The 13,897-nt window shown below is 42.2% G+C and overlaps 1 protein-coding gene across 3 annotated transcripts in view; it reads left to right on the top strand.

The window, feature by feature from the left end:
• tgfb2 (transforming growth factor, beta 2) overlaps positions 1-4,325 on the top strand; it is a 31,525-nt gene extending 27,200 nt beyond the window's left edge. For all 3 annotated transcript variants that reach the window (XM_058648364.1, XM_058648366.1, XM_058648367.1), the window contains one exon: positions 722-4,325. In XM_058648364.1, coding sequence (XP_058504347.1) covers positions 722-880 — 159 coding nt within the window. In that variant the 3' untranslated portion in view covers positions 881-4,325. The remainder of the gene's footprint in view (positions 1-721) is intronic.
• The last annotated feature ends 9,572 nt before the right edge of the window (positions 4,326-13,897 follow it).

Here is a 13,897-nt window from a genome sequence, read left to right on the forward strand (position 1 = left end):
GTTGTGAGTAACGTCCATTATTGTGATTGTGATTGTGAACATCCCAAGAACCTCTTCATTACAAGTTTGGCACAAATGTTCTCTTGGACTCGAGGATGAACTGCTTACAGTAGATCTGGGGCAGCCAGACGTCAAAGTCAAGCTCACTGTGACCTCAGAAATCCTATCTTCTTGCTTTGTGAATGTGTTTCCTCAATAACGCGTTAAAGAAGGCTTTCAAATTTGGCCCTCGGACTGGAAGATTCACTGCTTAGATTTGGGTGTCCAAGGATCAGGATCTCCTCAGCTTTACAAGATGTGTTTTTGGTCTCTTGGATATTAAATACCAATTCAGTCGATATGAATGTAGGGATGGCTCAGTACCACTTTTTCTTCAGTCCAGTTCCTTTACCGGTGACATCACCTTGAGTATCTAGCAATGCAGATATCAATCCTTTATTAATTTTTTACATCTTTTACTCCACCAAGCTGTTAACAACACATTTGTGTGGATGGATTTCTATCTCATCTGATCCAGTGATTTTGTCCCATATCAGACAATATCGAGTCTCACATTGGCCCGTCCCCGGTTATATGAGACTGGAAAAAATGTGTAGACTGAAAACTGTTGGTCAGTTGAGGCTAATAAAAATAACAGCTGGGCGGTGATTCATATTATTAGTTCTATATTTGCACTTATGTCGTATTTTTTCATGACATGCCTGTAATCTGTCTGTTCCAGGTGTTAGGCCTTTATAACACCATTAACCCTGAAGCGTCCGCGTCGCCATGTTGCGTTTCCCAGGACCTGGAGCCCCTCACCATCCTCTACTACATTGGCAAGACCCCCAAAATAGAGCAGCTCTCCAATATGAAGGTCAAGTCCTGCAAGTGCAGCTAGAAGCCCGTACGAGTCCGAGCAAACACACATCTCTCTGTGCACACACACTCACACACAAACACACAAGCAAACGCGGTCAGACCAGAACTCGCACTTGTTTGTGCACTACAATACTGGCAGCAGTGTTTTTTCGCACATACAGTCTCTGGAGATGTGTGTCAGAGAACAGAAGTACAGAAACACGTCAGCGCTAGTCCAGTGCGAACACAACATACAGGAGCGGGACTGTCACGATACCCGGAACTTGACTTTGATACCACTGCAAAGTGGCAGACGCACAGTATTGTACTGAACGGTTAGGTTCACAGTGCCTCATATTGACAACAGCAGGTTCAGGCTGCTCTATTCTGGTGTAGAGCCAACACTGGGCAAGTCTCACTGTCTGTGTGGCCAAAACAATAAGAACTATGACGAAGAACTATGTCCACGTATCACTCCACAAGCTTGTTTCATAGCAAAGGTTCAGATGCTCATTGATATAATCGTTCCATTTGGAAACGATTTACAAACCTGATAAAAAATGCATATCCTACTTAAGGTGCAGTACATTTATTGGCCATTAGATCTTCTTCTGTTAAATTTGATATTCACAAATATATCATTAACAGCACAGCTGCCTGTCACAGAATTGTAAAACAGCAAAAAGGTTAGTAAAAGGTTCACCTCCCTTCCCCCATTTCACCTCACGAATGCTTGTATAATAACTTTATTATTATTAATAACTTATTACATAGCAGTTTTTACAACAAATTAAAAAAAACTACAGAATAAAAACAGAGAAAGACAAAGGTCACACACATTAAGACATCAAACTGTGACCCAGTTAAAGCACACTTGGACAAAGAAAAGCACCAGTGGAGCCGTTGTTGCCTCTTTAAATAACACATTTTATTTTATTTTTTTCTTATTTTAGATATCATAGATTCTTTACTTTGATGACAGTCCTGGTTGTAGTTTGCATTTCCTGCATATTCCAGTGTACTGACATTCCATTTCATCTGGCTTTAGCAGTGGTATCCAAGGCATGAACTGCAGGCGACATGCACACACACACACACACACACACACACACAGACAGACAGTACAGTACATCCATATACACAGTATATGTGACGGTGACACAGACAACAGCTTTTGCACAGGTGTGTCTTTTGGTATTTTGAAGGCCCTGGCAGCAACACGCAACACCTCACTCACTTGTCGCACCACGACACGAGAGTAAGGCAAACACTGGAAGTATAAGTGATAAGTGTCTATATGTGAAGAAAAGAAAAAAACAACAAAAAAACATCGCCCCCCCCCTCACCCCAACATTTATCCACCAATCATCTCCCCCTCCCCCCCTTGACTCACCCGTCTTTACTGTCAAACCACATCCTCATTTCTGTGTTTGTTTGTTTTTATCGCTCCATTCCACTTAAGATGTGTCTGTGCTTTTTGGTTTTAAGCCCCCCCCCCCCCCCGTTAATTTGGATTTAAGTGACGAGATGAGAGGAGAGGGAGCATCAAGTACACACTGATGACAACGACTTTATACATTATACAGAAGCAGTATAGTTGCCTCATCCACCATATAAGAAACAAACCAGTCTCTTCAAAGGATCATTTTTGGTTTATTAAAACAATGGTTTATGACTCTCACTGTACTTTTAGAAGTAAAACCTGAATCAGTCGAAGACATGAAGAAAAACACCTAATCCTACAGTATAACGTAGTAGTCATTTATTCATGATATGGTAGTTTTATCCACTGACACAAGACAAAAAAGTCTTGTCATGTGAAAGATTAAATATAGGTCAGTTGCAGCCGGATTAGATTATTCATTAATATTAATTAGTTAATAGTCCACCTATAGACGTTTAGTAACATATCAGTGCAGGTGCAAGTGCACCGTGTACTGGTGATTGAAACAATGCCATGAAATAATGAACGAAAATGAAACTATAATATAAGTTTTAAGTCACATTGTTATTGTTTTTGGATGAAGGTCTTTTTCAAAATAAGATAAACAATAGATATACAGTACAGTACCTCAGTCATGAATGTTAATGATGTTCAATAATAGAAATATCTGAACACTGAAGGAAAGAGGAGAGAAAACCTCAGGTTTTAGTCCGGGCAATGTCAGTTTGGAGATTTGAAGATTTTAGGAAGGTTGATTTGTTCATTTTGAACTGGCATTCTGATTGGTTACATGTTTACCTGTCAGAAAGAAAGCATTCATTTGAACTGTCTAGTGTGCGAAGACCTGGTAAAAAAAGGGAACGATTAAATATAACCAACAATCCTATGTTCTAATACACCAGCAGAATCTATTTTATATGAACACATATGGTCTTGATGTGCAGAGAGACATCTGTCACGTTTACTGTGCTGTGCTTGGAAGACAAGTGATTACACGTCAGCTCAGTCCCATTCATCGCTTGCCCCTGCCACTTTGCCCTACCCTTCCGTTTAGCACGTTCATGTGTTCATGCATGTCCTGTTTCTTATTGGGCTAGAGGAGTGTGAAGTGTACAGAGATCGCTGTCCAGAATCCCCCCGATGAACCAAATCCAAGGAAACTAATGCTATGTTAAAGTTAAAGTCTCTTGTACACCATTTGGACAAGTTCCTAATCATTCTTGCAGTCCATCGTAGCGATATAACAGCTTTTCTTCTCTCTTTCTTTATCCAGCAGGGGTGTCCCATTCCATAGGGGTAGATTTTAACCACTTCCAACAGGCAAGGGGGCAAGGGGCAGGGGTAAAAATGAGAAATTGGATTGGGCCGTAAACAGATGAGGAAAGGCAGTGATGTCATGTCGTGTCATGCGTGGCCGCAGAGTAAAAGATGTGGTGTTTTTGTGTAAGTGATGGCGGAGCTATAATGCTCGGAGAAACAGTGATGATTTCAATGAAAGATGACAGAAGGTTAAGGTGTCAATGAAGAGGAGACGATCACGGACAGATCCCAGCGTGTCCGTCCATCAGCAGCTGCTTCTGTCGCTCGGTTTAATCAGTGTCGTCTTGCTGCAAACACAGAACTTTCACTCTAACCACCGACCTGCAACAGTAACAACCTTTTGTTCCTTCAACAACAAAGAAAAGAAAAAAAATGCACTGATGCTGTTTTCATTTTCTATTTTAAAATATCTACGTTTCTTAGTTAGTCTGAAATGCCCCCCCCCCCACCCCCCATTTTTTTGTTTTTGTTTTTGTTTTTAAAGTGTTGATGTAGGCGACCTGCCCCCCGGCCCCCCGGCCCCAGTGGGCGTTTAGTGCCAGTGGACTTTACGAGAGCTGGGCACCAACTCTGTCACGATAGAGCTGTTATTTTGTGTAGTTGTTGTTGTTGTTGTTGTTGTTTTGATTATGACGATGTTGTTGTTATTGTGATCCACTATGCTGTATTGTAACACAGTATTGTTGTGGTGCTCCAGTGGTAAATAAATTATTTAAGTTTCCATTGAAACTTGTGTTTTTTCGTGAAACGTGTGCTTTCTTAATATTGAGGAGGCACGTTTAGGTTTTATTTTCCAGTAAAAAAAAAACAATTTGATGAATGCTATATGATCCAGCTACCGTGTTTTGTAAATACCTGGTGTGTGACACATAATTATCCTGGAGACGCAGCAGGGCGGCAGAACTGTGAGTTCCTCTCACACACGACGTGTTCTGACCGTGGAAAGCCACAAAGACGGAGCAGCGGCTCGGGTTTCCGTTAATGCACTCATACCTGGTAACATGATTAAAGCCAGTCAAACACAAACACCACTCTGTAGCACACGTAGGACAAAAGGAGGGCCCGCTGATGCCTGTGCCAAACGGTTATTGTCTCCAGCAGGCACACATAATGCACACAACACTCAATATAAACAATATGTCTTCCTGTATATCCCTTAAAAAATATGCATTTGCTCATAATTTAGTGTACTTTTATTTTTTTTTAAGCCATGTGGAAAGTGAGGGTGTGGATGTGAAGCACATATGGCTTCCATGCAGGAGACTGGGTTTCACGTCCAATTACAGATCTGCAAATTAAATAAACCTTTCTGTTACCTATTACCTGTAATCAGAATATTGTCCTAACCTTAACCAAGTGTTTCCAGATGCCTCACTCTTAACTGTGCACTATAGTTGGGGGTTTAACGGTCACAGTCGTGATCATTTCACAACCTTTTGTTGCTGTTAAAAGAAAAGAAAAAGGAGGAAAGAAAACTCTCTCTGTGACGCTGAGCAGGTGATGTTTCAGGCGAGTCCTTCAAACGTCTAAAGAAGCAACAACTGGTGAGTGAGAATCTTTAAAATCCTGCAGCAGATTTGGATTAAAACTTTATTTACCATTCCCAAACTTTTACATTTAAACAGTCGTTTTGTAGAAAGTGAAAATCCACACATCACACCTGTGATACAATGTCCACAGTCACGCACAGCTTCTGATGTTCCTTTCTGTCATTTTTGTGGATATTCTGTTGTTGTTGTTTTTTGGCAGAAGAACATGATTGGCTCCCGAATAATTGGGTCCACCTCTCACCTGTGTACAAATGCTGAACCACTTTGACTCTACACTGCAAACGCTCTGGTGAGGGATTTATGCTGTGTGTCTGTTTGTGATGTGATGATCCAATAAAAAGAGCTAAAGTGCAATGTGATTGCAGGCTTAACGTGCACTCCACCTCAGGTCACGCACGTCATTGGTGTCCTCAACAGTCGTGGCTCTTTTTCTTTTCATCACCAAATGTTTGTGTTTCACTGTTGAGCTGCAGTGGGCTCTTTGCATGCACTTGTTGACTCATTGCCTCAAACCTGGGAGGTTGTGTTTTCAGCCACATTTATTTATGAGTAGTAAACAACCAAGTGAATTTCACAGATTTGGATTAAAATTTTCTGTGGATGAAGACAATGATTCGATTTTTTTGGTGGTCATTCGGAGAAGGTTTCCAGATTCAGGATTCATTTTTAATGTGTGTAATAGGGGAGTGTGTTGACCTTGTGTTAAACTCTGTTTCCAATGGAGAATGTCACATATCATATGTGTCAGACTCCTGTGCCATCAAAACTGTCCAAAGCCAGAGTGGGAGATGAAAATAACTACAAAATCTTAATCATACTTTGTGCCCTCCATCACTCCGCTGATTACAAGAGACACCACTTATATTTTGAGACTCAAATCCCAGGTAAATCATGTCGGGGGAGGGGGGGAGGGGGGGGACGTCAAGCCCGGACTCTTGGATGATGACAGGATGAAAGCGATGGGATGGTTGGCGTCAAGAGCAATGTGGGAGTGAGTGCAGCATTAACAGTGTGGGGGAGTTTCTTTGTCAGCTCTGGAATGAGACTTTAAGCCAGGCTACGTATGAGGGATTACATCTGCATGGTGGACCAGTGATAAATAAAGGCCGTGTGGTCCCAGCTCTGTGTGGTTCCTGTCCAGGGGAGAAGACCAGGGGAGAGCCTGGCACTGGCTCCAATCATAAACTGGACCACCACGAATTATACCTCATCATCTCCACACTGGAGTCTATTGAAGTGTGTCATCATCAGCTCGGCGGTGATCATGTTTGTGCAGAGCGGAGCTAACCTGCGTTGACATGTCATCCTCCATTAATCAGTTGTTGGGTCAATGTGACCATGTGTTTACATGTACAGTGAGAGGAACTAACAAAAAACAGGTCATTCAGACATTGTGTCTTCATTCATCAGCCTCGTTTTCCAGAATAAACATTTTTTTTCTCTCAGAATTAAATGTTAAAATGTGACATCTTGGCAAATGGTTTCATTTGTGTCAAATAAACATTTCTCAATGACATGCTTCAGAAGTATTTTAGAAGAAGAAAAAGAGGAAGAGGAGGGGGTGGATGGTGGCAAATGACTCTTGTGGGAAAGCAGTAGAGCACAGTTTCAACCAAATGTCAGAAGTTTTTGATTATTCTTATTTTGGTTTCTGATTTAATTTGGTGTGTGGACATTCCAGCGTGTTTTTCTGGAAAGGTTGTTTTTTATGGACAGGATTTTGACACCAGGAGGAAAAACTATTATCTTCTCCACGTCCTTACCACGTGCCTAAACTTAACCATATTTGTCATCAGGTGTCACCACGCTTATTTCCTCGGTTCTGTCATAAATGCCACATGTGGTTAGACTGACTGTAGACTGTGGCAACACCAGGGGGAACAGCCAGGCTGATCCAACACAGGGACCAGATCTTCAGACTCAGGTCTGGAGGAGGAGGAGGAGGAGGAGGAGGAGGAGGAGGAGGAGGAGGAGGAGGAGGAGGAGGAGGAGGAGGTAGAGGGAAGTTGGACGCACCTGCAGCCCATCAGTTAAAACACCAGTGAGTCACCCACTCAGTTTGTTTGCCAGCTACATTCCGGGACAGACGAGAGACAAAAGACAAAGTATGTAACGTTGTCCCGAGCATTAAAGAACACACTTCGTGATACTTGAAATCGGTAACATTCTGTTTTTATGTATGTTTAAAAAGATCAAATTACCCACTGATTGTTTGCTCCCTCCCAACTGGTGGAGGTTGATTGTGGTGATTGCCAGCACATGTGTCAAGTGGGAGTGGCCTACTTTATACATTTAAAGCCAAAGATGTCACTCAGATTCTGATCTGGAGGCTGAACAGTCATGTTTTAATGAGAGAGGGAGAGTTTCTGCTACTTCGGTCGACCAGATCTCAACACAGTAAATGAGGGACAAAGAGAATTTGACACAAGACACAAGGAGAAACTCCTTCAGCTGACTTGACCCAGTTATAAGTACTTTCCCCATTTTTTTTTGTTGCGGCAGCATCTTCTTTTCTTGGCTTATTTATTTTTCCTCATTATGTCTCATTTGAAACTGACTCAAACTGATGACAAGATGGTGTTTGACATCTTGATTGACATCAGAGAAGCAGATGAAAAGCATTGGTATAGAGTCAAATAAAATGTGGCACACCAGTGGCAATATGTGGGATGCAAAGTGGGACACCTGGTGACCAGAGGAAGAGGCTCATCATATCAGTGAAACGGAATCAGAAATACTTCATTAATCCCTGGGGTGAAATAGGGTAAAACTGATCCCGAGTGATGAGAGCAAAGGTGAACTCAAAGGCTCGCTGTTGTGTCTCAGGACTGAGATCCTTCACAGACTGACAGCTCATTAACCCAAACAGGAAGAATCTTTGTTAAAGTTCATCCTTTTTCCCGTTTCCCCAAAACTCCTTTATGAAAGGCTTTTTGTTTTGGCACATGTCCTGTTCTCAGAGCCTGTTATTTTAGCGAGTCTCACCTCTGTTGCCCCCGACGTTGCCAAGAAATGTGAGCTCACATGTAGCTGCGGTTTTGGACCCCGGAGACCGGGGTTCTGATCAAATGTTTGCCGTTAAATCAAGCAGAGACACTGCGCTGTATTTCAACTGCCTTGGGAGAGCGGATGCGCGGTCCACAGTTGAATGAGTGTTGCAGTAGCCGCTCTAACTGCTCATCACAACACGAGAATCAATGAAGTATGTGAGTGGTGCTCCTCCTCTGGATCCTGCTCCAATTATGTGCAGGAAACGAGATGGTATCTGAAATGGAACCGTTTAAAGGAAGTCTTTCATGTGAGAACAACAGGGGCTCACACAGCTGTCGACACTTACTGTATGAAGAGGTTAAATGTGTTGGTCCGCAGTACTATATAAGTTTAAGGAATCATAAATCTGGGAAATAAAACACAAGGACGGGACAATTGAAGACATGCAGTAACTTGAAAATACAACAAGCTTTTTCATTTCCTCCTACAGGTTTTTTTTTTTTCTCCTCATGAAAAATGATGAATTATTTCATTGTGGGGCCACTCGGGTGGTGTAGTGGTTGGTGCTCGGGTTCGTGACCCAGTTGGAACAAGGGCTTTACTTCCCATGTGTATGTGGGTTCTCCGGTTTCCTCTCACAGTCCAAAAACATGCAGATTTGGGGATTAGGCAAATTGGACACTAAATTGACCATGGGTGTGAGTGTGAGAGTGAATGGTTGTTTGGACCGGCACCCTGTGAACCCCGCCCTTTAGCCTATGTCAGCTGGGATTGGCACCAGAGCTTCCCGTGACCCTCATGTGAAGGAGAAGATGTATAGATGGATTATTTCATGCTGAAACATTCAGCTTTTACCCTTTTTCTCCAGCGACTAATACACTTTTGTATAAACTGGTTGTCTTTGGCTCAAACACTGAGATATATATGTCCTAAACTTGCCATTATGATGTTAAAAATGATTGTGCAGAGTAATGGTGATTGAAAAACAGCACCATCCATGCTTCCCTCGTGTTTGTCTCTTGCCACCAGGACGTTAAATCAACATCTCAGTTTACGGCACAAAGGAACTACTTTATTCCTATATTGCCTTATTCCTTTTTCATTATATTATTTCTAGGAATGCACAATTTGGATTAGCAATAATTCTATATTTTTAGCATTTGTGGTTATGTTCTCGCAGTGTTCTATTGCCTGCTGAATAAATACTTCAGCTCTCATTTCCTACTTTTAGTGTGAGCAATATAGCATCACAGTCATGACAACAACCTTTGAGGTGACTTGATTTAAAAAAGAAACCTGGGTTACATTAATTACAGTATTGCTAGAATGAAAAAATCTCACACACATTTTATACAGCACATCTATAGGTAATGCTTTACAATCATTCACACGCTGCAGGCACAGGCACCATGAGCAATGTGGGGTTGGGGTTTTGCCCAAGGGCACTTTGGCCCTTTGACTGAAGGAGCTGGGGATCAAACCCCCAACCCTCAGGTCAGTAGACAACATGCTCTACCTTTTCAATCCACAGCCGCTTGTGAGTGTGCAGCAGGGGGAGCACAGCATTTTCACAGAGAAAGGGCTCCCTGTCTCTGGAGAGTAAAGTGATTTTGGAGATTTTGGTTACTCAGCTGCAGCTGCCGGCACAAAATAACACAAAATCAGAGAGAGAGAGAGAGAGAGGTGCTCAAACCGTGACATCAGCGGTCAGCAATGCACTGGCTCCCATCAGCAGAGAGAAAAATCTCAGGGGCTGGGCTACCGACGGAAAGCACAGATCTAACCGCACAATGTGTGTGTTAGGCAGTGTGTTTGTATTTGGATGCTCGCAGCCAAGGCATTCCTCCGACTGTAATTTGACCGAACTCGATACCAATCTCGGTCTGGTTCAGCGTGCCTGCCCACACCACCTCTCACTCTGCTCACCCTGCGTCTCGTGTGGCGGCAGTAATAGTCCATGAGACAGATTGTTGCATTGCATCTGTAATTACACAGGAAGGCCCACTTTCTTTGAGCTCCGGATTAGGCGACTCTCTTTGTGTTTCCCCGCAGAAAGAGCGGCACAAAGAAGTATTGCTTACAAGCTCAGAATAAAGATTCCCTCCCCCCTACTTTCTTTCCTTTCTGCTGCCCTCCTCTAAACTTTGACAGGCATCTTGGAGATATCACAAAAGAGAAAAAGGCAGGAAGGCAGCCCCGGAGCCCCGGACATTCAATCCCTCCAGCGCCAGACTGCCTGCCTGCTCGCCTGTCTGTCTGTCGTTTAAGTCAAGTTCACTTTATTGTTTTGAGCCTGAACACAAAACACTTTGAGCAAAGTGCCCTGAAAGTTTAAAAGAAAAGAAAACAGGAAAGCATATAGAAAATGTATGTGTCTGGTTTTGGGTGATAGAAAAAGCAAATTAGGACACTCTGGGGTTTAAAAATAAAAATAAAAAAGTTCTTTATCTACCCTTGCTTATCTTTGAGGGGATGGAGCAGCAGCACAGTTGTGAGTCAAAAGCAAAACACTTTGGTCACCAGATAAAAGTACAATAGACAGAATTGTTTGGCATTTATTGATCAACAATTGTAAATCAAATGGTCTGTGAGAGACACTGACACTTTTGCACCAATATCTGACCCCTCAAAGGAGACAATGACCAATCACAGGGCACTCAAATAAGCTGTTCTCCAACTAATCTCCACACATGTCCCATATTAAAAGATCACAAATAGAGACTGACAGTACATCGAGGAAAGAAAAAGTTGATTTGTCAAATAAAGACACTTTTATATACACTCTATTTGTTTTTGGTCCCGTTTCCAAAAAAGGAAGTTGGAAAGAAAATGGTTATTTCTCTTTAATCTGTTCCCAAATATTCAGGTGAATCATGGTCACACCAGATACTGACCGGTTCTTTGTGAAGCGTCCGCATATAAACGTGTTCCTTTAAGATAAACTGCACATTTAAGAGTGCCACTTTCACTTCAATTCATGGAAAATGAGAGTGGGAGTTGTGCATTTGAGTGCCACTAACGTAAATGTTTTCCTCAGCCATTTACTTACTTTTCAGCTTTAATTAAAGCTACAGTGTATTTTCATTTAACTGTAGGAGGGAGAACATGCATGTTCCACACACAGAAAGCTCTCTGTGCCGTGGTCACATACATGCACAACCTTAGTCAGAGGAGGTGGGGGAGGAGCATTGAGAGCAAATCAGTGCTGACTTCAGTGGACATAAACAATCGGTGGGCGATACATTCAAGTACAATGGCAGTAAATGAGAATTGACTTTTTTTGTTTGAAAGTCTTGACACTGATTTGCTGGTTAGCTCCTTGTAAATAGAAAAGGAATAAACAGATGGATATTAAGACCATGAATAAAGTGAAAACACATCTAATACGCACACATGCTGACATGCTGTCATCAGAATCTGTTTATTGCCACGTAGGTTTGAACACACAAGGCTTTTGGTGTTTTTGGTGCAGAGCCAACACAGTAACAAGAAAAAACAACCAAAGAAGACTCACTATCAATAGATCAAAGCAGATTGAGTTCAGAAAAGAGGCAAGAGTCAATACAATATGAAATAAAATGTAAATAAGTGAAATAAAAGTAGAATATAAACAGAAAATGTGTGTGTGTGCAAACGTTGCTGTACAGATCAGGTATGGGCATTAATGTAGTATCTATCATGTTTAATAGTGGAATCAGAGTCACTGGGGGGTCTTTAACCCAAATACTTATATTTGGGACATATTTTGATTTAGTGCCTTGCTCAAGGACACTTCAGTGAACGAACTGGATGACCAACCACTGACCCCCTGGTTAGTGGATGACCTCCTCTACCTCCAGAGCCACAAAAAAGGGAATAAAAAAATGCTTTTCATCTTCGTAATTTGTTTCAGTTGCTGCAGCTGCTTTATTTTGACTCATCTCGGTGCAAGATAAGGTAAGCGTTAAACCAGCATCACATGTTTGTGTAGAGAAGACAGCAATAGTTGCACAATATTCCACTGTTTTATGAAGTGTTGATGCGATTCAGGGACACAGATGGAGGATCCACCGAGAAGAGATGAAAGGTGTCTGTTCTGGGATCCGCTACAAACTTTAGTTCTCTGTCTCTCGTGATGAGCTGATGTGTAACAGGGAGACCCGTGTGGATGTGGTGTGGGTGGGCCGTGGGAGAGAGAGACAGAGAGAGAGAGAGTTCCAGGCTGAATATAAAATCTGCAGAGTGTTTGTGCGGCGACTGAGTGAGTGAATGAGTGAGTGAGTGAGGTCAGGGATGAGAACATTAGATTGAGTAACACTATTCCTCGTTGGTTCAATGACCCTATGCAACATCGGAGCTGTGCGTGTTAAATCCCACTTAGGATAACAACGTGTAATAATTAAGAGGAAATCTGGGCTGCAACGGAGCTGGAGATTCCCAACACTGAGGAGACAGAAAAATAATGTGTGTGTGTGTGTATGTGCGTAGGGGGGTTATACTCAACCCTCAGCACCCTGATAATAGTGATCTGGTATTGTCATTATGGGGAGCCGGCCAACACATCCACAGCAAACCACTGCGTGCTTTTAACTCTTAGTTAGCACAAGCTGCAGAGAACAAAACTCAGCTCTGCACAAATGAGGAACACATTTTCATTCTGTGGTCAGATCGCATCAGTACACAGGTTCAGATGAGCTGGCCACGTCTGCGCACACACACACACACACACACACACACACACACACACACAGATATTTGTGCAACTATTTCTTCTTTGGACACTGCATTGACTTCCATTCATTTGAACAGCCGAAACTAAGAGTTACCCTAAACCACAGTATTAGATCTTAGCCCTGAACTTAACCAGTCCTTCAAAAATTAGGTTCCGCCTCATTAGATCCAGATTCTGGTTCTCTTGAGGACTACTGGTCCTGACAAGGTCAGTGTTTATGCCAGGAAAGGACCTTTAAAAATAAAGTAAATCCAAGTAACCTCTAATGCTGAATTTATTTTATATACACCTTCCTTATTGTACGCTACCATTAATAGCCATAAGAAGATTGTTACTCTGAACATGTTTGTGTGTTTTTGTTACTGGTGCAGGAGAACAAGTGATCTACAAAGTGACACAAGCTTTTGTTCTCAAATTTCATGAAGAAAATGAATGTTTTTCACTCGCAGGGTCACAGGAGTTTGTGTTAAGGAGGTTAAGGAGTCACAAACTAACACATTTGAACTCGGTGAAGTTCAGCAGAAGAGCAATTTCACAACAAATCATCTATATTGTCTGGCAACGAATTAGCTTTTGGGGGTAACCGTCTATGTTTTTGGGGGCTTGCGGTGTAGACAGTGCATATCCAGACCGAGACTTTCATTTTCCATTCAATGTACACTTTTTTCAGTCTCACAAACACCACGAGACATGAGGACAGAGCTGCAGCTCGATGTTATCGGCCACCAGATTAGATTTTTTTTTAACAACTAGAAAACATCTGTCTGTGCATGAATGCAGATAAACTGATTGTATTTCTGTTGATGTGCTTCACTTCTTTTGCCCTGCACACAAACAAAGCCACGCTCAAATGTGATTAGTCAAATTAGAAAAACAAACCAGATGGCTTGTACGCCCCCCCCCCCCCCCCCCAAAAAAAGGTTCCTCTTGTCAACAGATTGTGCACATTCACATGAAGAATCTGTTTACACAGATTATGTGCCGAGCGGCATCAGTGTGAGACCAGAGCTGTGGAAAAGACAGAGGGAGTGGTGGAATACG

Source organism: Solea solea, chromosome 13 (assembly GCF_958295425.1).
Source record: "Solea solea chromosome 13, fSolSol10.1, whole genome shotgun sequence".
In the NCBI taxonomy this organism is placed as follows: Eukaryota; Metazoa; Chordata; class Actinopteri; order Pleuronectiformes; family Soleidae; genus Solea; species Solea solea.